This window comes from Strigops habroptila, chromosome Z (assembly GCF_004027225.2).
Source record: "Strigops habroptila isolate Jane chromosome Z, bStrHab1.2.pri, whole genome shotgun sequence".
Taxonomy (NCBI): Eukaryota; Metazoa; Chordata; class Aves; order Psittaciformes; family Psittacidae; genus Strigops; species Strigops habroptila.
Genome location: NC_044302.2, coordinates 69,182,857 through 69,205,817, shown reverse-complemented (window position 1 = coordinate 69,205,817; position 22,961 = coordinate 69,182,857). Strand labels below are relative to the sequence as shown.

At 38.5% G+C, this 22,961-nt stretch overlaps 1 protein-coding gene across 23 annotated transcripts in view; it reads right to left on the bottom strand.

Annotated features, from left to right (window-relative positions):
- MPDZ (multiple PDZ domain crumbs cell polarity complex component) overlaps window positions 1-22,961 on the bottom strand; it is a 111,570-nt gene that overhangs the window by 82,880 nt on the left and 5,729 nt on the right. For 19 of the 23 annotated variants that reach the window (XR_003995072.1, XM_030512217.1, XM_030512215.1 and 16 more), the window contains exons 2-10: window positions 20,380-20,455; window positions 19,816-19,982; window positions 11,681-11,902; window positions 10,574-10,713; window positions 8,328-8,541; window positions 6,425-6,553; window positions 5,005-5,208; window positions 1,892-2,006; window positions 135-223 (exon numbers count right to left, since the gene is read on the bottom strand). Coding sequence is in view for 22 of the 23 variants with exons in the window: in XM_030512217.1 (XP_030368077.1) it covers window positions 135-223; window positions 1,892-2,006; window positions 5,005-5,208; window positions 6,425-6,553; window positions 8,328-8,541; window positions 10,574-10,713; window positions 11,681-11,902; window positions 19,816-19,982; window positions 20,380-20,395 (1,296 nt within the window). In the remaining variant the exon portion in view is untranslated. Of the gene's footprint in view, window positions 1-134; window positions 224-1,891; window positions 2,007-5,004; window positions 5,209-6,424; window positions 6,554-8,327; window positions 8,542-10,573; window positions 10,714-11,680; window positions 11,903-19,815; window positions 19,999-20,379; window positions 21,732-22,961 lie in introns of those variants that run through there. The other 4 variants (XM_030512235.1, XM_032919642.1, XM_030512227.1 and 1 more) reach the window with 3 other exon arrangements.

The window sequence follows — 22,961 nt, the reverse complement described above, 5'->3', positions numbered from 1 at the left end:
AGTCAAAAAAAGGACTCACCATTCCAACACCAATCCTAACTGTTTTAAACAAGTACTATATAAGCTTTTCTTTACAACTTAAAGAAGCAGAATTTTACAGAGAAGTGATCTCATTTCTTTTTGTGTTTACTTACAACTATAATTTGATCTCCCACATGGATTCTGCCGTCATGCTCAACAGCACTGCCTTTTGTAATGCTTTTCACAAAGATACCAGAAGGTTCTGGGGTGAAGAAACACAGAAAATTAAACTAATTGATTTGTTAAGAAACAATTTAAATAATGCAACAATCTCCAACTAATGCCACCAGCCAAAGGCAGAAAAAGAAAGAAAACACAATCTCCAGGTAAGATAAGGAAAGAATCACCAAGATGGTTATTTTAATAAGTAAAACATATACATTGTTATTTTCCAAAAGGATGAGCCTGATTAATCTTGCATTGGACCAGATTTCGTTCAAAATCTTAAAATGCCAAATTCCCAATTCTTTATGCAAAAGAAGAAATATTCTAACTTATTTTAATCTAAATGTTGAAACCAACATCAACATAAAATGTATCTCTAACTCAGTCAGATTTAAAACTGCAGGACAGAAAATTTAGTTTATTAACCAGGTAAATTTTGTATTTTTTATGTACTTAATAACTGCTTAAGAAAATGCATGAGTGGATAACCAAATGCAGAAAATAACAATATTTAATTGCTTCAATATAATAAAAGTTAGCACGGAGAGCTAAATCTGTTTTCCTCTAACAACTATATTCAACTTAGGAAGAATATGACTACAAACATATTTAAGTCACAAAATTGACAATTCTTTTCTGTTTTTTTCTTACGCTATTATTTTCCCAGGTTTTATTAAGTCATAAAGTTAATTGACATGAAAGAATGAGAGGCAAGAATGTTTTCTAATGCAATTACATGCAGCATTTAAAATCAAAGACTTCAATCAATTAAAATATGCTATTAGATCAACCACATGTTTAATGTGCCTTTTAAAGATTCAACTGGATGCTGCTGAAGAGTCGACTTCCACAAACTGTGACCATCTTGCCCGATGGAGCAGATTGTTAAAATTTGGTCCTGCATCTCACAGCCAATAACCTGTGCCTACAAGCTGCCTGTAATATGGTCTATATCTATTCCTATATTTTTTTCTAACAATATATACATGGGCATAAGTCAGACCAACATTTCTTGAGAAATTTTACAGAACATTTGACAATTGTGCCTTCCTAGCAGTACTGCATTTGCTAAATCCCCCGCAGGGGGGCCTAACAGAGTTCTGGATCATTTTTCTGGAAAATGTAATGGAAATCACAAGGTAAAAATATACAACTGTACACAAACACTGTTGCATTTATTTATTTAAATAAACTTATTTGTTGGCTAAAACAACCTGGAGGTCAACATGCATTTACTTTATCCAGAAGTCACTAAAAAATTCTTGATCTGTCAGCAGTACTATACACATTGTTTAAAAAATAACAACAATGCCTCCTAAAACTACTTGCAATACTAATGCATTATCCTGTAAAAGCCTTTTAAAAATGAAAATGTAATTTTAAAAGCCCAGCTAGTTCGAATGAAAATAGCTCTATCTTAGAATTGTTTTGCAAAAACATATAAACACAAGGTTTAGCCAAGAATGAATATAAAAACTAATTAAAAAATGCTGAGGTGGGACATTATAATAAAACTGATTGCTTCTAAACTGAATGTCCTTCTCACAAAAGGAAAATAATGCCTCATTCTTTAAAAACCTTAAAAAGATTTTAGATGGCAAAGCTTTTTTTAGAGGTGCTATATCAAAACTAAAATTATGTCTTTGATGCACATATACCACACTATGCAGCGGATTGTACAGTAAACTGCAGGAATCGATCATACCTGACGTTTTGTCTCCAATGTAACCAGCAATAGTTATTCCTAATCCCTGGTTGTTTTTAGTGAGTTCAACATTAAATTTCTCCCCATCTTCGCAGCTATCAACAGAAGCATCTGCCTAATAAGAAAAGAGTGATTAGAAAAGAAGCTTTTCTTTTCTTTAAAGATCATCACATTCTTTGATGCCATTAGCATGTAAATCAGACACAAACGTAAAAAAAGAAAGCACCAGCTTTGATTCTGCTCTTATTTGGTGTTCAGCAGAGAAACTAAACATAGGTAACATTCCTCACAGTAAGGCAATGCAGGTCATGCCCTCCCCACTCTGCTACCCTGGGATATTACTCTCTAACCTACAAAATCATTATTTGATGATTAAGAAGACTGGTGAAATTCGTACAAATTTAACAATTAATCTCTTCTACAGTAAGTTACATAAGCCATGCTTAAACATTAAATATGTAGCTTGCTAATCTTCTGGGACCTCCTCAAAATCAGCTTTAGATTGCTGTGTTATTAAAAAGAAGAAAAAAAGATCAAAATTGTATTTTGCATATTATTTGTTAAAATTCCAGTTCAATAACTACAGCTATCTTTTGCTACGCATGCCAAGTTTAAAACATAATAAAAGCTATTACCAGTGAGGCAATTATGTTTGGTTTTGAAAGATTTAAATATTCTGTTTTAGAAAGTAGCAATTATACCTCCAGCTAGTTAAATAATTACAATCTCCACCAGTATCTACTATAATCCTCTGAATACCAATAACAAAGAATTTTGGGGGTAATGAATTCATTTATTTATTGTTAATAAAAGCACAATACATACTAAAATCCCATTTCTACAATATTGCTTTTGTAGTTAAATAAAAATCAACTTCCGAAACTTAATTTCAACTTTAAAATAGTTTTTTCAAGAAAATTTTCATCTCTTAGTTGTCTGAAACAGTTAACTAGCCACTTCCATAGCTGATATGTATGATTATATGATCACCTATGAAAGGCTTGAATTTTGTTATATATAAATGGACATCAATATTCAAGCACATATTTAAAATGGCAATTCATAAATATAGTATAAGTCTATCTAGATCTTGCTCTACTCCTATTTTATTCTGTCTCTTCTGCATGACAAAATAGCAGCTAGTATTTTTTAAAATGCCAATACAGCAACCATCCAGATACTAACTAAAGCCAGTTTGACTAGATGAGTATACATGTGCCAAAAAAAAAAAATACTACTTCAGGAGAGCTACGAAGCTACTTGCCAAAACAGTAGTACTGTTTATCCACTTCTTTATCTGAACAACTCCACCCAAACCCACAGTCAGACATAAGAAAAATAAATTTCTACTGCTTTAACTGCCTCTCTGCTTGATAATACAGGATTATATTTGCCACAGGTAATACCACTAAAAATCTGCTCCGATTTCTATAACCTCATTAATTTTTACATTATAAGACATCTACAGAGGAAATGATGGCAAGCACCCCTTTCGGAAAGCCATTCTGCTCTCAATAATAGCTTTAAGAGCACTATGAAGTCTTCACCCATCCTGCATTTGCCAGGAAGAAACTAACAAACCAAGTTATTTCTAACATCGTCTTCATTCCAGACCCGCATTAATGAGGCTTGCAGCACCATCCTGTTACCTCCAAGAACAAGACTTTGTGCAGGCAGAAACTAAAAATAAGCCTGCCTCCAGCCAGGAGAGATGTACCAGGAACAAAGTATTTAAAAGGACGGAAATGGAAAGGAAGGTGGCAAAAAAGTCAAATTTTGCTACTTGGTAGCTTTGAACTATTTCTTCGGCAGAAGAAATCTTACAAATCTTACAGCTGCAGATACAGCCTTCAACACTGCATCATATAACCCAGAAAGGCAAATAATGAAGAAATTTACACAGATGAAAGTACCAAATTCAGCTTCTCTTTTGAGAGCACTGCTTTTCAGACTAATAATATTTGGGCTCAATATTGATCCCTTTATCTAAAATACATCCATCTTTTCATGCCTCTGAGTGCCGAGAGACACAGGAGTCTGTCTATCCTCTTAAATGCTCAGAGGACTCCATGTTAGGATTAATTTTCTATGCCTTTTAGCCATAGAAGAGGGATTGAGTATTTGTTTGTTTCCCGCAGATACCACTACAATTGACATAAGAAAAATAATGGTAATCATGCAAAAAATGTTAAGGCTTTTTTTTCTTTCAAAGTGACCTATTTGAAAATGTAAATTGTAACTGGAAAGAAAAGGTCTAGAAAAAAAAAACATAAAAAAGTAAAAAAAAAAAAATCCTCTGTAAGGTGTAAATTCTATCTAGTTGTAGGCTCAAAAACAACCGCCCTTCTCCTCTCTTATTCATTTTGCATATTCACATTCAAATGTATCTGGTCATAACTATATGTGACAAAATGCTACTCTTCCTGGCTCCCACGAAACCAGGCTCTGCTGCTAACGTGCAAATGACCTATTTTGTAGAGGTTCTGAGCTGACAGGACATGATAATATTTACAGCATTTTTTAAGTGGCTGACAGTCGTAGGAGAGTAACAGCACAGAGAATACAATCATCAGCGGGGGAATAAGAGTAGCAGCTGGCTGGCTTTTTTTTTTTTTGGAAGATGTCAAGCAAACAAGCAATGCCAGGTGATGTAGGAAAGAAGCAACATCTGTGGGCTGGCTGGCACACGGAGGAACTGTCTGATAGACAGCTGCAATGATACAGAAATAAGAAATGTTCCTGGAGAGAAAAAGGACAGGCAGACAGAGAAATGCAAAAAAGCAAGGTTGTGCTGTCTGAAGAAAAGACTGTATGGCTTCAGTTGTTCCCAATGTAGTACTGCACAATCACAAGCAACCCAGAACCAGACATTATTCTGATCATACTTATGGAAGTCCTAAGCCTTGATCCCTAAAGGTTTCAAGCATATAGTTCCTTGCATCGTGGACCCATGACATTTAAATGCTTCCAGACTGTCAGCTGAGAACACTAGTGGTAAAGAAAATCCTGGCTTTTGAGAACATAATTATGAAAGACATTCCAATAGTGATTAAAAGAAAAGGAAGTTTGAGATAAAAGTTTTCCATGAGTTAAATATATTCACTGCTGCTTACCTGCTTCTCAGGTGTGGAGGTGGGTACTGGCGTACCTGGAGGGACTGCTGGTGGAGATGGCTCCTCAATAGGACCTCTTGCAATTACCAGTTTCACTCGATTTCCACACTGCCTCAGAACTTGTGCCACCTGCTCACTGCTCATTCCAGCTAGGTCTGTATCACCAATTTTCAAGATGTGGTCTCCGCTACACAATCTCCCATGCTGAAGGAAGAATAATAGATTTTTTTTTTCATCATTAATATCCTGCCATTTCTCCCACATACCATTCAACTAGAAAAACATAGCTTCGGACACTTTCAAGATCTATGAACCAGGTGACTTTTTGGGGATGCAAAGTCAATATCCTGGTAACATGGAGAAGAAAACTAGGTTGCCTAATGACACACTAATCTTACAACAAATTTCCGCACAAATATCAAGGACATCCTTTTTCAAGCAGTCACCTAAGCATGGGAAAAAAAAATAAATGCATATAGTTATGGTTACTACCTACTGCTATTTAACAACTGCATGTAGATTATAGAACTTCGGGTTTCATTTCCAAACACACTTCTAAAAGACAGCATACAAACATATATTCATATTTGCACTTCTATTTAAAAACTGGCCTTTGGGATTAACCATAGCTTCAAAATAAAATACATTTCTTCTTTACTGTGATCCAGTTATTTATATTGCTTTACACTGGTTTACCTCTCTAACGATTTAACCCTAACCAATAAAAAAACCTCATGTGAATTTAGCCCATATGAAAAGTATTAAGGTGACACATTTGTTAAAGGAGCCAATCTACCTGCTCAGGGAAACAGTGCAGCAGTAAATCTTGTCCGTTCATCTCCAGGCCTTGTAATCAGGCCACCACTTCTGTGGTTGAAAGACTGACCAGTCTCTGTGCCTATTCAATCCTCGACCGTCATTATGGCAGCTCTAGATATTTGCGACATGCTTGAAATGAGCTGTGATCACCAAATTCAATTCGCATGAGCCCTTCAGGCAGGAGCAGAGCCCATGTCCTGAAGAAGACTCATGATGCCACGTGCCTGTTCCAAGCATCAGTAAGCCCAGCGGAGAGAAGCAGATGCTCTTCTTAGGTGTCAGGGAAGACCAAGTAAGTGTTTGGTGTTCCTCCGCCTATGGCTTACAACCAGTACATTCATGAACTAGGAGCCTAAAAGCATCCACGCCAAATACGTATAATGTAACAGGTTTGAAAATGTTATTTGGAGCCTAATCCATCTTTACGTTCAAAATGCACAGATTCCCTGCACTAAACACATTTACTGGGGATAAATTTCACCACTTGCTCTCTCTTTTACACTGATGAGGAAAAAAATTACCACTATTTACCATGATTATAAAAGTAAAGAGTAACTTCACACCTTACTGAACAGTAAGCAGAAAGGTAGGTTGAATTTACCTGATCAGCCACCCCTCCTGGGAGGATGGTTTTAACAATGACTCCAGTTGACTTTCCTCCCACTATCCCAAATCCCAGACCTGAGCCATCATTCACCAACTCAATGGTCTCCACATGCTGCCAGCGAACCTGAAAGTAATAAATATAAGCTTGCAAATGACCAAATTCATAGCATCATAGAATTGTTTCAGTTAGAAAAGACCTTTAAGATCATCAAGTCCAACTGTTACTATACATATTAAAATTTGCAAAGTATCTTCTCTTACTTCTTGGATACGTTTTTGAATAAAGAAGATAGGAGGAAGGTGGAAATGTGGGACTTTTCTAACAATTACTATTAGGTATAAGATTACATAATATTTAAGCAAAACATTGCTCATTCCGTGACAGCTGTAATTTCTCTGGAACAAACCAGAGCTGGGTAGTGGGTCAGGTCTTTCAAGAACTTGCTGAATGAATTTAAGCTAGCAATCTAGGGCTATCTATCTCCATGTCTCATTGCAGTCAGTGAGAAAAATACTGCTTCTAGGAAATCTCACAGGACTGGAAATTAAAATCTTCAGACAAGCGCATGTTCACATCAGCCATTATAACAAAGGACAGGAGAAAACATAAAACCAGTTCACAGGATAAGGTTGAAAGCAGCACCAGGTATTGCAAGGCAGGCATTAGCTGAATTGTCCCTGTGCAATGAACAAAGATCTACTTCATGATGTTAATCATGATGGCAGGCTTCATGTTCTGATAAGAGTGAAACTGCTCTGAAAGAAAAACAAATGCTTGCTTGCTTGCTTGCATGGGGTGGTACCGAATGGACAACTGGAAGCTCCTGGTATTGCCTCTCCTGAAGAACAAACCACACAGTAAGCTCAACTGAAATTTAAACCACAGCTGGTGCTCCACCAGGTAGGATCTTATTTTCAAGTCATTATTTTGGAACAAGTAGGAGCTGTGGCAGGTTTGAAAGGCACGTTTTTCAAGCAAAGGAAGCTGTTTGGAGAATAGGGAGGCAACTACATACAGAAAGAAGTGTGTCACAGCCATACTGGAAGAGAGCAGGCCTCTCTTGTGTGCTGACAGGAAGTTAGGTCAATCATCTTTATTCCTGCATAAACAAGAATAATTCTGAAATTTCTTCACTAAAGGTTTTATGCTAATCATTAAAATAAAATAGTAAAATAGCTGCTTTTTCCAGACTGGTTGCTCCATATAATTATTATCAACTCCCTTAAAGAAGGGCCACAGATGACTGAACAGCAAAACCTACAGAAACAAAAGACAGGCCATTTCATCCCAGGACAAGCCATTACACGAGAAAGATACCAGGAAGAGAAAATAGAGTTAATATCATCATATTTCTGAGCTATGTTCTCTAAACATAGATGTGCAAAAGTTTTCAAAAAAAAAGAAAATGTAGCAGAGCTGTTTGCTGGTAGTCCTAAAGTGTGTCCCTATACATGGCATTCTGAGGACTCTCTCTTGTTGTTTTACTTGACCCCAGTGCTAACAGACAACAGAAAAACAGAGAAGCATGCATCAGGCTCATGGTGCAGATCAGACCGCAATGCCTCAAATACTTCCATTTGTCCAAGCAGGGGGCAAAGAGAAAAAAGATCCTGTTTACTGCTACCTCAAAATAAAGCTTCACAAAGTAACATAAACATGCTGCATTTGCATTGGTGGACAGAGAGAATTTGGCAAATGGGAAGAAGAAATACATAAAAGATCAAGATTCTCCCCCAGCAAGCCTCAGTATTTTCTACTCTTTGCATGGGACAAGGTACAACCCTCAAGGACTGTGAAGGAAATGTACATACAAGTTACAAAAAATATCTAAAATAGTAGATGCAGTAAGCACATACATGCCCAGAACTGAATACAAAGACATTTGGGGTATACTCACCGGGTTGGAATGGGCGGAAACTGTGCTAGCAGCAGATGGAGACCGGGAAACTACAGGACTGATGAGCTGAGGGAAAGTGCCCCTGGCCACAACTAGCTGGACATTATCTTTTGCTTTCTGTAAAATGCTGATAGCCTGTTGATGTGTAATTGTCTGATCAAGGGCTTGTCCGTTAATAGCAAGGATTTGATCTGCTTCCTTCAGCTTTCCATCTCTGTCACGTATGTGTAAACAGCGAAGGGGTATGACAAAATAAACAAGAAAAACCAAAGAAGTGTTGCCACAGAAATGACAATATTTTGACAATTTTCCAGTATTTTTAATAACCTGGTCTCTATTCCCCCCACTCTTTAATCTCTCCCTGCAGGTTTGCTGAAAGGAGCTGATGCGGCACCCTGGTTATCGCTTCCTTTGAAGCTAATCCCACTGCCACTCTCCCCTGGCTACCACCCCCTAGCTAGCTTTCTTCTTCCTATACTCCCATGTGAGACTAAGCATATTAGATCTTAGTCGCTCCCAACCATAGCCTGGGAACTTATGTTTATTCTTGTCTTTCAGCCTCTTGCTTAACAGACCAAGTGCTCCACTTTGTTCAGTGTACCCATTCTGAATATTCATCAAACCTTGGAGTGGAACACAGTTTCATCAAGATGTTATGGAAACAAATTTTGTTTTGCACAAAACGGGGGGGGGGGGGGGGGGGGGGGGGGAAGGGCAGAAAGGGAAAGAAAAAAAGAGGGGGAGGCAGAGAGAGGAACAGAAAGAAAATTATAAAAAAAGATCCCTTTTAAACAGGGGTGGGGGGGGGTGGGGGGTGGGAAGGGGGGTAAGACCTGAACAAATTAAAAAAAAAAAATCTCTTCACTTTGTGACAAAGGAAGCACTACTGTAAAATTACATACTGAGCCCTTCCCCAGACCTATTTCAAAGGAAGTGTACGAAGCCTGCACAGATGAGTTACCCTCTGCTTCCTTCACGGCTTCTATTGCTTTTGCAATGAACCAACAAAAACTCTGTTGTCTTCAACATCCCAAAGCAGCAACTCTTTGAAACCAAAGGGCAGCAACAAAAAAAAGGATCCCTATTATGCCAGTTTTTGTGAGCACCTACAGTGTAGAAGCCAAGGTACCAACAGCATTCAGGAAAAACACTGCCTAGCTTCAACCCGTAATATTTCTCTTGTGAATTTGAACTGTTTTTCAGAGTGCTCTCAAAGGCTTATTACTGCCAGGGCCTTTCTGATCTATCGGCACTGTTAACAGTTGTTGAACGTTTCTCTTGCCAGTGAATGAGGCAAATCCTGATTCAGTAAAGATAGGTCTCAGCTCCACAGAATAAGAGAAGTGGAATTTAGGCAGGTTAAAAAATACTGTAATGACATACATCATGCTACTTTTCATGACTGAATTAATTCTGTAGACCATGTTCTGCCCTCTCTTAAAAGGAAGTGTTCAGACCACAAATAAGCAGAAAATTTCTCCCTGCAGCACAGTGAGAAACAGCACTGAGATTACTCAGCTGCCCCACAGAACATACAGAGTACACTACAAAGCAGGTCTGGTCAGGATCCTGATCAGCAAATCCACACACACTGCAGTGAACCAGTGCTGCTGCCACCATTCACCACTGAATTTGTTTGCTCCTTCGGGCTGCTCTTACAGCAGAAATCCATTTCTCTGAACACTACTTGTGGAATCAGGATTAACATCTAAAGTATACTTGCTGCAAGCTATTATTATTGCTGACTTTCTGGTATCATAAGATGAATATCTCTTTTTAAGAGTCCAACAACTTTACGTCAAGCCTTACTTGGCTTAAAAGCTGGGTTTCACAACTGCCGAGTGGGGCTCTAACTAAAAAACAATCCCACCAGTTACAACCTATCTTTTCACACTAAGTTGTTTCTCAGTACATTCACGGATGGCAAAATTTGTATTTCAGCTTTAAAAACCATAACACTGAACAGTAAATTCCCCTTTTTCCCTCTTGGAAATGAGATCCTATACAAAAACCACAGAGGAAGTACATCTGTAGTTTCCAGAAACTCTGAACAGATAATACGTTGCTCTGTTCCAAAGTTACATAAATTGGAGAGGTAAGTAATAATATTAAATCTGCTATGATGTATACCTTAAGAGCATGAGAGAAACATGCCCTTGTACCACAAAAACAACTGCAATAACACAATGAAATTTCAGTGTCATGCTAACACTTTGTATAGTAAAATATTCCAGCAGTAATCTTACCTATGTGCCACGCTTCCTTCCTGGATTTCTTGCACAAATATTCCCAGTTCACCCCTGTTTTCACTCTTGAGTCCCACAACACTGAAGCCCAGACCACCACTTAAAGGTTTAGTAAGCTCAATGGTCTCAACAAGACGACCCTGTTCCGTAAAACACGAAAAAGGTACAAATGTCAAAAATGTTGAAAAGCAGTATTAATGAATGTGATAAACAACTTGGAAATTGGTTTCTAATTTGACAGCTGCAGCTGGACAAGGCTACACTAGCTTATAATTGACACACAGTCAGTTCAGCTACGACTTCTTGCTATCATACAGAAAGGTAACAATTATGAAAGATTTGAGAAATAAAGATTATTACAGCCCAGAAGAGGAAATCAGGAAACAGTAGCTAAATATACCAAGTTTAGGCTTAGCAGTGACGAAACTAAGATATATATGTCTATGAAATTTTAGAGAGTACAGGCCAGATCTCAAGCAGAACTAGAAAAAAGGCCAAATTCCAGAACGAGGGAAAAAGCAAGACTGTAAAAAAGGCTCTCCAGTGTGAACAACAGAAGACTTCCCCTATTATTTGGCTCTACTACGGGTTAATCAGAAAAAAGCTAGAATATATGCCTGGCCATTCTCAGAGCCACTGAAGGAACTTGTATGCCATTTCTGCCTACCACAGATAGGAAAGTAGTAAGATTATAGAACAACACGTAGCAAGGCCAAAAAGGAATTTTCCACATTATTTCCAAGCAAGTGACAGAATTGGCTTTCATTAGTTATGCATACAAGAGCTTGCTCCGACAAAGCATCTCTCTCATGCACGGAGCAGCAGCCCTACAATGAGCACAGAAAGATAATGGCATGCTGATCTGTGAGAGGCACACTGCCCAGCTAAGGACAGTAACTCAGCAGTGACAATGTCAAGGCTACTTTCCAATTGTTTTCTCATTTACCAATTGTTCCTCAAATTAAAAGTTTTGGTTTTGTTTTTTGATGTGGCAAGTGAGCTCCAGTTTGCTTAATAACTCAACTGCTTTTAAACAAACATACATATATTTTAATCTTCCAGATAATCAGTGATCTGCATTTTGTGGTTACCAGACAACATGCTTACCTGAGACATATTTCTGACCAGCTGCTCAAAGTCATCACTAGAGGACTTCCCATTAATCTGAGGAGTAACGGATCTCATCGATGCTTCTAGCACATTAGCTGGACTGCCATTCTGCTGAGCCAACAAATATGACTCATCATGCGGCAAGGACCCCAGGTTCGCACCATGGTGAAGAAGTTGTGGGAATTCGCCAGTGGAATGTATGGAAGGTGTAATATTTACCTGTAAAAGATTGATGACAACACAGATTTACAGACAGAGCAGAAACCTCCTCTTTATCCAAAAGCATCATACTAGGCCAAATGCTTGTTAAAAATATTCAAAATCCTAATCTGCAATTTTAAAGAGACATTTTAAAAAGCTAAATTATCATTAATATTTGTAATTGACGTAAAGTTGTGAATTATCAGCACAAAACATGAAAGAAATTTATGAAAAGAATCAAACTTTCTACACTCTGACCTAAATTCTTTCATTCCTACCAGTATTGCAGCTTGCAGTACTCCAAGACAACAGTAGAGGTAAACAAGTATGAACAAGCTTTTTGTACCATCCCGGTATTTTTAAAAACAAATGTATGAATTATTTTACAAGAAAATAAAAAAAACCCCAAAACCTATGTGTATTCCGGGGGGGGAGGGGGGGGGGGGGAGGGAGGGGTAGGGAGAAAGAAACCTCACCAGCTATATAGGGAACAAATTTCACTGGTCAGGGTTTCTGCATGACTATGCACTATGGCTGCCAATGTGACCCTCTACATGAGCTAGAATTAAATACAAAATTACTGAACAAGTCTAAAATCACCAGGCTGATCTAAAAACCATAGTTATGCCTTTATACAGACAGCCTGGACAATACACTTCTTTTAAGAGCAGAAAAAAACCCAAGAAAATTCTCCTGCTTTGCCCAGCTGCAGTAAATTACCTATTTTCAAGCATCTCTCTGCTGACCAGTCTCATGAATGGCTGCTGGCGGTGGTGATATAAAGCTCAGGTGAACCGAGAACCCTCATTTGGCTCTTATCCCACTTTCCTGTTGACTGTCAACAGGCACTGTTTTACTCCACATCAATATATTTCATATTTGCCTGTCACAGTAACCACAATTTAGGACCACAGCCTCAAATACTTTTCATAGCTTTACAGTGCAAATTTTCTAGCATTCTGCACCACAACAAAAAAGGCTGGGATCCCCCTTCCTTGAAGCCTTGTTTTTAAATTTCAATTAGCAACAACAATTTTCAAAACTGTAATTGTATTTTAAAATGTCTACTGCACCAGTCTCAACTGTTTGAGCATGCTACTTCCATTAGGTTTACTATATCATTCTCCCAACAGTCTAGTCTTTACAAGGGCAGTATTGTTTTCCATCACACAATTCCTTCTTATCGGGGTGCTTTAGGAAAACTCAACAGAACAAACATAATTTGTTGAACACCTTCTGTGCCTATGAAGACCCTCAAGTTAAAGGAAAAAAAAAAGAAAAAGACAGCATTGGGAAGAAGAGTCCTCAACAGCACTTAGCTTGCTCTGCCATAAAAAAATGGAAAGAGGAAAACCGGGATGTTTGGAATGGAGTGATTTCTATCACCCAGTAATTACATTCAGCTGTCCATATTTGTGAGGAATCACTTGAGTTATGTGTCAAATAAATAATAATGCCTAAAATGTGAATGCATGTACTTTCTTTAATCACATACAGTCATTTCAACCAGTCTGTAAGGCACAGGTAGATAAATCTTGTTTCACAGTTCATTACTCGTAACACCACCAGAGACATAATCAAATTCTGCCTTTCCATGAATGCAAGATTTCCCCTTACATTATATGCATGGATTTGAAATTAATAATGTCTATGCCATACTGCAATTCTTATCTGAATGAGCCCATACAATAGGTTAATACACTTCCACCTTCCCAACGTCATACATTTCAATGTATAAAAGTGTATCACTGAACTTGGCCAATCAATGTTCTCCTCCACCTTCAAATCTTCTTACACACCCCACTGTCATGTTCCTTCCCACAAAAAATTGTCATGGTTCAAATTATTATTTGTAAGAGTATCTAACACCACTCTAATTATCCAGTCTTGCACTGTTTGTATTTAAAATTTTTTTTACATTTCCATAGCAAGATAAAGCAGCCTTAGAGTATATGAGATGCAAACCCAAACTACTTCTCATGTGCACCCAGCGGCCATAGCATATGGGTCTGATATCACAAATGTTAGTAAGTCATGGATATAAATTAATTTTCTAAATTGCAGTGCTCATTGTATAAAATAGAACTGAACCGCCCTTGCTGCTGAAGGTTACCATCCTTAGAGCTTGCTTGGTGAAAGGATTCACTATCGTTCACCACCTGCTCAGGCAAAGCCAGCAAGGTTAACCTAAACAAGCACCAGCGCAGCATGAACTTTGCACAATACAAATTAGTGAAAGCTCACATAACCTCTTTGGCCCAGCCCTTGGAGTGGTAGCCTCAAACTAAGTAGGCAAGGCTCAACAGCTGAGAGTGGTAGTAACTCCAGTTAGTGTAATTAAACTTATGAGAAAAATACATAAAATGCCTTCAATTTCACTTAGTACCCTTCTAAGTACAGCATTACTGTGTCTCGGGACCTTTTCAATGTGGGAAAAGCTTCCTGAGATTTTATTCTTCAAAATGGCAGCAGGGGAAGGGTCACTGGTATTGCTCATTGTCCTATAAAACCCAACTGTGCATGATTTCCCCCTTTGAATGGAGTGTGCAGTCATCTTCTAAGATAAAAAAGAAAAAAGAAGAAAAATCCTACAATAGTGCTAAGAGCAAAATTTGAGACTATGTAGAGAAACCTAGAACCTATTCTGCTTTATAAAGAAAAAGCCATGCAGACAAAAAAAGACAGAAACGGAATTTTAAGGCACAGAAACTGTAGCTAAGGAACCACTGCCCACCCCACTGCCTGTTTCCTTTCTATCTTCATGAACTTCACTTTTAAGTTTTTTCCATGTTACCATATGGTATGCAGACTGCTAACACAGAGATAATCCTAGTCTGTGAAGCCTCTCTATAAAAAGTCAAGCCTTCCCTTGTATGTAGAGCACTGCTTTACAAAAAAATGTGTAGGGAGCAAGTTGCAACAATGGAAAAATCATGCAATGCACATTTATGTGCATTATGCAGATCAAGTAAGCCACAGTAATCCTAAATGTGACATTTTTATCATAGTATGAATGATACAAATGGTGTTTACATCATGATACTGCTTTTTGTTAATATACAACAAAACACTTTCCTGTATGCACAAACAGCAAAGAAAAAAAGATAAAAATGGAGCCACACATCAAAAATAAAAGGCTTATATCACACATTGCCCTTATGATGAATTGTATTACATGCCTTCTCTGAACCTAAAATACTTCCTGTATCACTCAATATCCCACACAGCACAACCCTCAGTATGTAGAAGAGCTCTGTGCCCGTCCTGTCCTTCATTCTATATATGTAATTCTAGTACTGCTTAACAGAGGATTGCTTTCGGCTGCTTGTTTCACTGTTTATAATGTTTTAACAGCAGATTACCATGATGGGCAGGTTAAATTCCACCTGAACATGTGCCCAGTATCACCATTTTCTTCTCTATGTAAGTTTGAAAGAGTTCTTCAACTGAGATATGACAGTCTCCTTAGGGATTTATCTTTTTCTCTCTGGTACAAAATTCACACTAAGGTAAAACTGAAGTAGTACCAGGCTAATTAATATTTTAGTTTTACATTGTATGTTTTCATAGACCAAATCCTGTTCCAATTGGCAATATAGTGCTCACCTTCTCAGTCTAATATTTCATCCCTCCTGCACACTTATATGAGCTGGGACATTACTGCAAACATACAGGAATTGACCAACTTCTCCCATTTCTTTTGCCTTCCAAACCAGAAGGTTGAATTTGTTCATCTTTTTCAAAGATATTTTCCATAATTGATTATTAACTCCAGTATTCTGAAGACTGGATTTGCATGATGGTTCAAATACCACTGAAAAGAAGTGCTGCATAGTATATGTAGGAGGAAAAGGCAAAAATAACTGTCCAATCTACACCAAAATGCTGTTAACAGAAGTTTTGGGTATGTGTGTGCATTCTTTATGCCCCCTCCTCAGGGCAGGCAAAGCAGATCCCAAATTAGCATTTCCTGTAAGTACTTTGTTTCACAACATGAGCAAGCAGTGCTGTTACAGAAATGGGTCCAGGACGGCAACTAAAGGGCTCCTCTATAGTTATGCAAACCACAGAGTTAAGCAACTGCTCACGGGCAATGTGAGAAGACACAGTTTGTCCACTTCTTAGAATCACAGAATCATAGAATGGTTTGGGTTGGAAAGGACCCTAAGATCATCTAGTTCCAACCCCCCTGCCATGGGCAGAGGCACTTCACACTAGACCATGTTGCCCAAGGCTCTGTCCAATCTGGCCTTGAACACTGCCAGGGATGGGGCATTTACCACTTCTTTGGGCAACCCATTTCAGTGCCTCACCACCCTCACAGTAAAGAACTTCTTCCTTATATCTGACGTATATTCTTCCCTAAATCCTCTCCAGCGCTGACACCCAGCTATCCCATGCAACCCAATACATGCTGCGCTGCAGGGGCACTCATCCTCACTACTGCTTTGTGAACAAAAAACTGCAGTCAAATTCACAAGCAAAAAAAATCCAAGGAATGCAGCCCAGCCAAGGGAAGGCTATTTTGTTTGGGCAGAGCCCTGAGTGGAGGCGGGAGGAGGAGGTGGATAAGGGACAGACAGAAAGGAAAGAAGCGGGAGATGACTGTGAGCACAGTCTGATTATTTTCTTTAAAATATTTTATAAACAAAAGAAAATCACAGAATCATTGGGATTGCAAAGGACCCCTGGAGATCGAAATATTATTGATAAGTTCAACATATCACAACCTCTGGTTTTCTTTTCTGTCACTCCCTTATCTTCAAGCAAGAGACTGCTCTTCAGCATCAGAAAACAAGCATCCACTGAAGAATAAGGATACAAACAGGCAGAAAAAACCTGGTTTCTTAGTGCCCCTCAAGTGACGTGACTAGAGAAGTCAGGACAGTAACTCTCAGAAAAAACACCCCTTTGCTGTCTCTAGACTTTTCCCAATCCAGTTCTTAACTTCACAATGACAGATTTGATGTGTAAACAAATGCCGCTTTCCTGAGGGGGAAAAAAAAAACAAAAAACAAAACAAAACCAATAGTATAAAGCACCTACCAATAAGCAACAAAGCATCAGATCTGCAGACTTCAGCATCTGATGCTGAAGTCTGCAGATCTGCATCTAGATGAAGCAATACACCACTCAGTCCACACCACTGCATGTAACACAAATGCAAACTAGAGAGGCTTTTGTTAAGCACGCACCAACTAACAAAAGTTATCAATTTCTAATTAACACACAGAAGCTTTAAGGAAATGGGACAGCAAATCTCAAACATTTCCATGCATGCATAAACACACTTTTTCAGGTGTTCTTTTCATGATTAAAAGATCACTATCTGTAGGAGAAAAAAAGAAAAGGAAGTCTACTATTTCAGGCCATAAAAAATGGTAGTAACTCTCACTGGAATGCAAGGAATATTAGTCTGCCTAAACTGTGTATCTGCATCCTATTTTTTGCTAGGAAAACATTACAGATGTTTACAAGATTTGCCAGCTCATTTTTCAGACTCACTGCAGAAACAGAAGACGGAGCTCTCACTATCACCTCTCTGCCTTCCAGACACAGTGCCTCAAGAACGGAATATGTCCCACCCTCAAATTTATTCAGGCCACTACATGCCCACACGTACGTCTCAGTGACCTACATCTGCTGGGATGCTTGCAGGGACTCAGCTTGACTTAGTGAGTAAACTGCCAATATTCCTTCCCTGCGCTCATCCTCTCTTTCAACCTATACTTCCCACCTCCCACACCTGGGAGATGACCTCCCGAGAATTTTGCAGTAGTGTTGTAGCTCTTTAAAAACACATAAATTAATTACAAATATAGGAGCAGTTTAACAGACTGTCCCTTACACTTCACCTTGAGAAGAAACAGACCCCCATTCAACTGTCAGGGCAGTTCAACATGAAGTACCAGAAAATTTAGGCATCTTAGTCTTGAGTGGGTAGAGGCTTGCAAGACCTAGGCATTGCACAGCTCAGCACCACTTGTTTCAAACACAGCTCTGACTGCAAATGCTTGGGGAATGCTTGTCTCCTTCCACAGACACACATGCTTAGCCAAAAAGCATGGGCACTATTCACGTCTTGCAGTCTTCACCAACATGTAGTTTAAGAATTTCAAGAGCACAGCACCTTTCCAGTCATAAAAGGAAAATGAAAGGGTATCCTTGAACAAAACCAAGCCTTTGAAAATGCCAATAAATACATATTTTATTTTTTTTTAACATGATTGCCTATTTCATGGTTTTATTCTCTGTCCTGTTTCAATATGCTTTATAAACACGTAAATAAAGCAAAGAAGAGAGAGACACCTCATGTTTTATTTTAGGGAAGAATCCATAGAGAAAACATAGGATATTTTCTGAAGAGCTGACCCAAATCTAAGAATGGCCAGAAACATATATTTGCATGTGTGGGTGTTCATATAAACACGTAACAAGAAAAAAAAAATCACATCGAAGTAGCTCCCCTGTCAACTAGACTGGGTATGTACCATGCAACATGCACAGGTCGCTAAAGCTTCTGCACAGATAAACCTATAGGTTTAGGGCAGAAGGTAAAATTATTATTTGCTTTTTAAAAAATAGACATTGGAAATTACCTGTCTGTAGTATCAGCTGCTTCATTTTACTGATTTGGGTGACTGTATTTAAAAAGAGAAGCACCCTTTAATTTTACAGCTGATGTCTGGAAGCGAAAATTTAATTTGCCTTTTCACTAAATTCAGGTAATTCACATAATTTCTGGATGTTACTGTTAAATTCTCCTTTTCAGGTAGCAGAGCAAACAAATCCCCAGAACAGGTTTTTTTTTCCCTAGATTTTTTTAAATCACTCCAATGTTATCAAGTCTCTACATACTAAACATGCAAAATGTGACAAACATGGTCATGTAGAGCACCACAGACACCATTCTAACTTATTTCTTGTCTGTGCAAAACAGCACCAATATAATTCACCAGAAGGAACTGTGGAGCCAGATTGTGCTCTTCTCCCATGCAGCTGAAGTAGTGTCAATATCGTGAAGGCTCCTCACCAGCTGCAGTCCAGTCAGAGACTGGATGCAGCTCCACTGTTGATAAGGTCAGTGCGCAGGAGCTGCATCCTCCCACTTCGGCATTTCTGCATATCAGTCACAGAGCTGCCCATCTTACAGAAGTCAACAAGAGCAACCATTTGCAAAGCCAGATACACAGTTTAGTCCTAGTTCAGTTACTGAACTACATTTTGTGTTCTTCCAAGTTTTTATTCTGCTGACAATTACTTTATAGTAAATAATAATGAAGTCAGTATAGCCAAATTGCAGCCCTTTTTCTCATCCTCATTGAAGACATGCAGAAGAATACTTTTACTTAAAACCCTGAGCAAGGAAAAAGGGGATATGAGCTCTTGCTTCTCTTTGATCTTTAATTCCTACACAAAAACAAAACAAAACAAAACGAAACAAACCCCCCCCAAAAAAAAAGAAAAAAACAAACAAACAAACAAACAGAAAACAAAAAACAAAAATGAAAACCCAAAAAAACAAACAAACAAACAAAAAAAAAACCACACAGATCTTCATGTCCTTCTGAAGTCAACATTCCACACCTTCCCCCATATAATCCCATTTTAGCAGGCAAAGACACAAAAGAGCAATGAAAGAGTGCTAGGAAAAAAAAAAATCATACAAGACATGTTCGTTTTGAAAGATAGAGACAGAAGGCCTTATGTTAACTCCCCACTCAGGATCATCCTTTCCCTACCATGCACATTTCGAGTAACAAGCATATGTATAAAAAAACCACATACATAAACTATGGACTTCAATAGAGCCCAGAAAAGTCAATGGGTATGTCCTCCTCAGATCCCCGAAGCTTCAGCAGACATTTAATTTCAGCTATTTTTGCACCTTCTTACCAATTCTCTTGCACCTGGGAAGCTACTTTTCCTACCTGATCTCTCAGTTGTTGAACAGAAGTCTGAAGATTGAGAATTTGATTAAAGAGAGGACTCTGCAGCACTGATTTTAACAAGCTCAGCTTCTCCTCGTTGGCAATGTCACCTCGATCACGAAGTTTTGCCTGTAAGCGCTCCATGGCCTGGAGGGCCCGATGTGTATCTGTGGCAATAATCATTCCTAGTCAGTAGCAGTTTAGGAACAGACACATACAAGCAACTAAGAAAATTCAGTTACAGGAACTGTGGCTACAGACAAGTAAACAAGTAGTGCCAAAAACAGCCATCATAGAAAACACTTGTCCTTTTCGTACAAACTTTTTAAATTGTAGTAAAGATTAAAACAATGAAATCAAAACAACAGGCTAAAAACTAAACACACTAAACAAATGATGGTATAGCTTTTGTTTTCAAATAGAAAAACCCAAATACACCATGTATTTCTAAGCACAGTAGATATTTTTTACAAAACCTATTTCAGCAGTATATACCAATGTCCTACATCTATTATGCACACTTGATTTGTCCATAATAATAGTGATACAAATAAAAAAAATTACCAATTGTTTCCAACATGTTTTCTACTTCTCAGCTGCTATTCCAGTAATGGCAAGAGGCAGCAAATATAGTATTTCCCTGAAAAATAACAGAAAGAAAAAAGGGTCGCTTTTATAGAAGCACTAAGCTCTGAAGGAAAAGAGAAAGCTTGACTTCTGAAAAAAAAAACCAGCCCCACAAAGTAACAATCCACAAAAAACGCATCTCCTTGGATGATTGAAATAACCTCAGAGCTGACCATATTCTGAGTCACTCTGGAGCTTAAAACCTGCCTGAAAATTGCTTTAGGAATATACTTTGTACTATTTTTGCATTTCCATATCAAAGCTGCTGCCTGCATGCTGTTGCGCATGTCCTGCATTGCTTTAATCAGACGTTATGAATCATAGCTGTCACTGATACTTTACACAGTTTCATCGCTTTCCCTTTCAGTGATTCACAAAAAACATTCCCTGCAGGATCAGTTTTCAAGCCCTATGTCGACAATTTCAGGTGCATGAGCCTTAGCACATTTTCTGAAGTCACTTTTAAAAGAGAAAAGTCACGTAAGTTACAAAGTTTTCACATTACACCGACCTGCAGGACTCTCATGCTACAGCCTCCACTATTAGCACTTACTGGAATTGAGGCTCAGATCTGGATGGCGGCTAGGATTTTGTCAGTGTGGGTTTTCCAGCAAGAAATTCTACACTGAGAGGAAAAAAATTTAAAATTGCTTTGTTTATTCTTTTTTGTTGCTTTTTGGGGTTGTTTTGGGGGGAGTTGGGTTTGGGGGTTTTTTGGTGGGGGGTTCAGCAGTGTGTCTGCAATTGGTCAGAGATTCGTAGTGACAGAATATGTTTGATGGAGATGGGTAGCTGAGGAGTAGTTCAAATATCATTGCAGGTGTATGAACTGAGCTGTGCATTTTATCAATGGTGCCTCTGTTTTTTTGATAATAGGAAAGCATTTCAGTATAGCATCACAACTTAAATCTGGTGAGCTTATCAATATGCAGAGCGCTGTGATCTTTAAGCACTCAGGAAACAGGAGTTTTTCCTGAAACTTTGGACAAAAATGGAGAAAAGAATGGTGCTGACAGAACACAAGCCAGCATGAATATTTTGACAAGCCTATATTATTTGTAGTTTGTAAAGAAAAAACAAATTAAGTGGGTTTAAAACGGTTTCAAGTTCCATCACCAAGACTTCCCTAGTCTCAATATGCCTGAGGCTTCCTATCATTTTATTGCATTTCAATTTGCCAACACATTGGTATGGAATTGCTGATCATCCTTTTTAGGGCAATGTACCACTTAGGGACAGACATTCAAATCCTTTGAATGTGACTTTGTCAAGGTAACGGGATTCCACAGTCCAAATTATGCAAATCAGTAATAAATAAAACCAAGCCCTCATGAATTTGTTTTCTCACTTGGCAAGACAAATCTCAGCACATGATTACCAGATCTGAAAACCATGCCAAATATCTTGTGTTTTCACCTTGTCACTCTACGAAAACAAGACAAAAAAAATGTCTATTTTACATGGGAAGGGCTGGATGAGATTATGCAAACATTATGAAGGAAGCTGGCTTCCCCAAACCTTAATCACTCATAGCTTTTCTTTCTAGCTTAGCAAACTACTATCGCTTCTTCTATTCAGAGCCCCCCGTTACAAATAGAGACATTTATGACATGTTCAGAGGTGTTCTTCTCCATGGCGATGACAACCAAAGCAGCTCTTCCCTGTTTCACCGTTCCAGTTCTTCCTCTATAGCTACTCTTGGGGCTGTGTTGTGGATGCAACCAGAGAACTGTGTGAACAACAACAACAACGACGAAAAAAAGATATGGAGTATTTTCAGCCATTTCAGTGCAATGATCCTGTTTGTCCCAGGTACTACATGCTCAAGCACACTGCATTGTATGTTCAACTCTCATCTTCTTAAGGAAACTAATCAGGAAAAATACAGGGTTACTGTTCTTCTGCTTTAGCTCACTAAGAACATCAAGAAGAGATGCAGGTGTAAAAAGTCCATCTCTTCTGGAGTAGCTGGATATTGCTTTGTATTATGATTCAACTTGCCAAAAATCTCATTCTTGGTGTGCTGTGAAAGACATGTGTTGCAAGTGACAGAATAGACAAGGTCACCACTGTCTCTGTGCAATCCCAGAGGTACGAACTCAGAAGATTGTAATGGAAGCTTTCTAAAACCAGACACAAGTCCTAAACATACTCTATTGATGGAGATGATGCTGTCTAATCTACAAGGAAAAGAAGTCCTTAGCTCTGCTATGACACTCCTTATATACTTCGTATTTATCTCATGCTTTAGAGGGAGGAATACTGCTCCAGAGCTATCTCAATATCAGCAAATCAATTTTTTAATTCTCAGTTTAATTCTCCTTATTTTGTTTTTGTATTAGTGGGGAATCCCTCCTCAGCTGACCAGCTTCATGCTTTGTCAATTGTGGCACTAAGCAGGAGCAAGACCAAAAACTGCTGTTAGGATGTTTTCCTCCAGGAGACCTCCTCTGATGCAGAAGCAATGCATTGAGACACACCAGCATGTCTACACGTCGCAGTCCAAGATGACCCCCTTT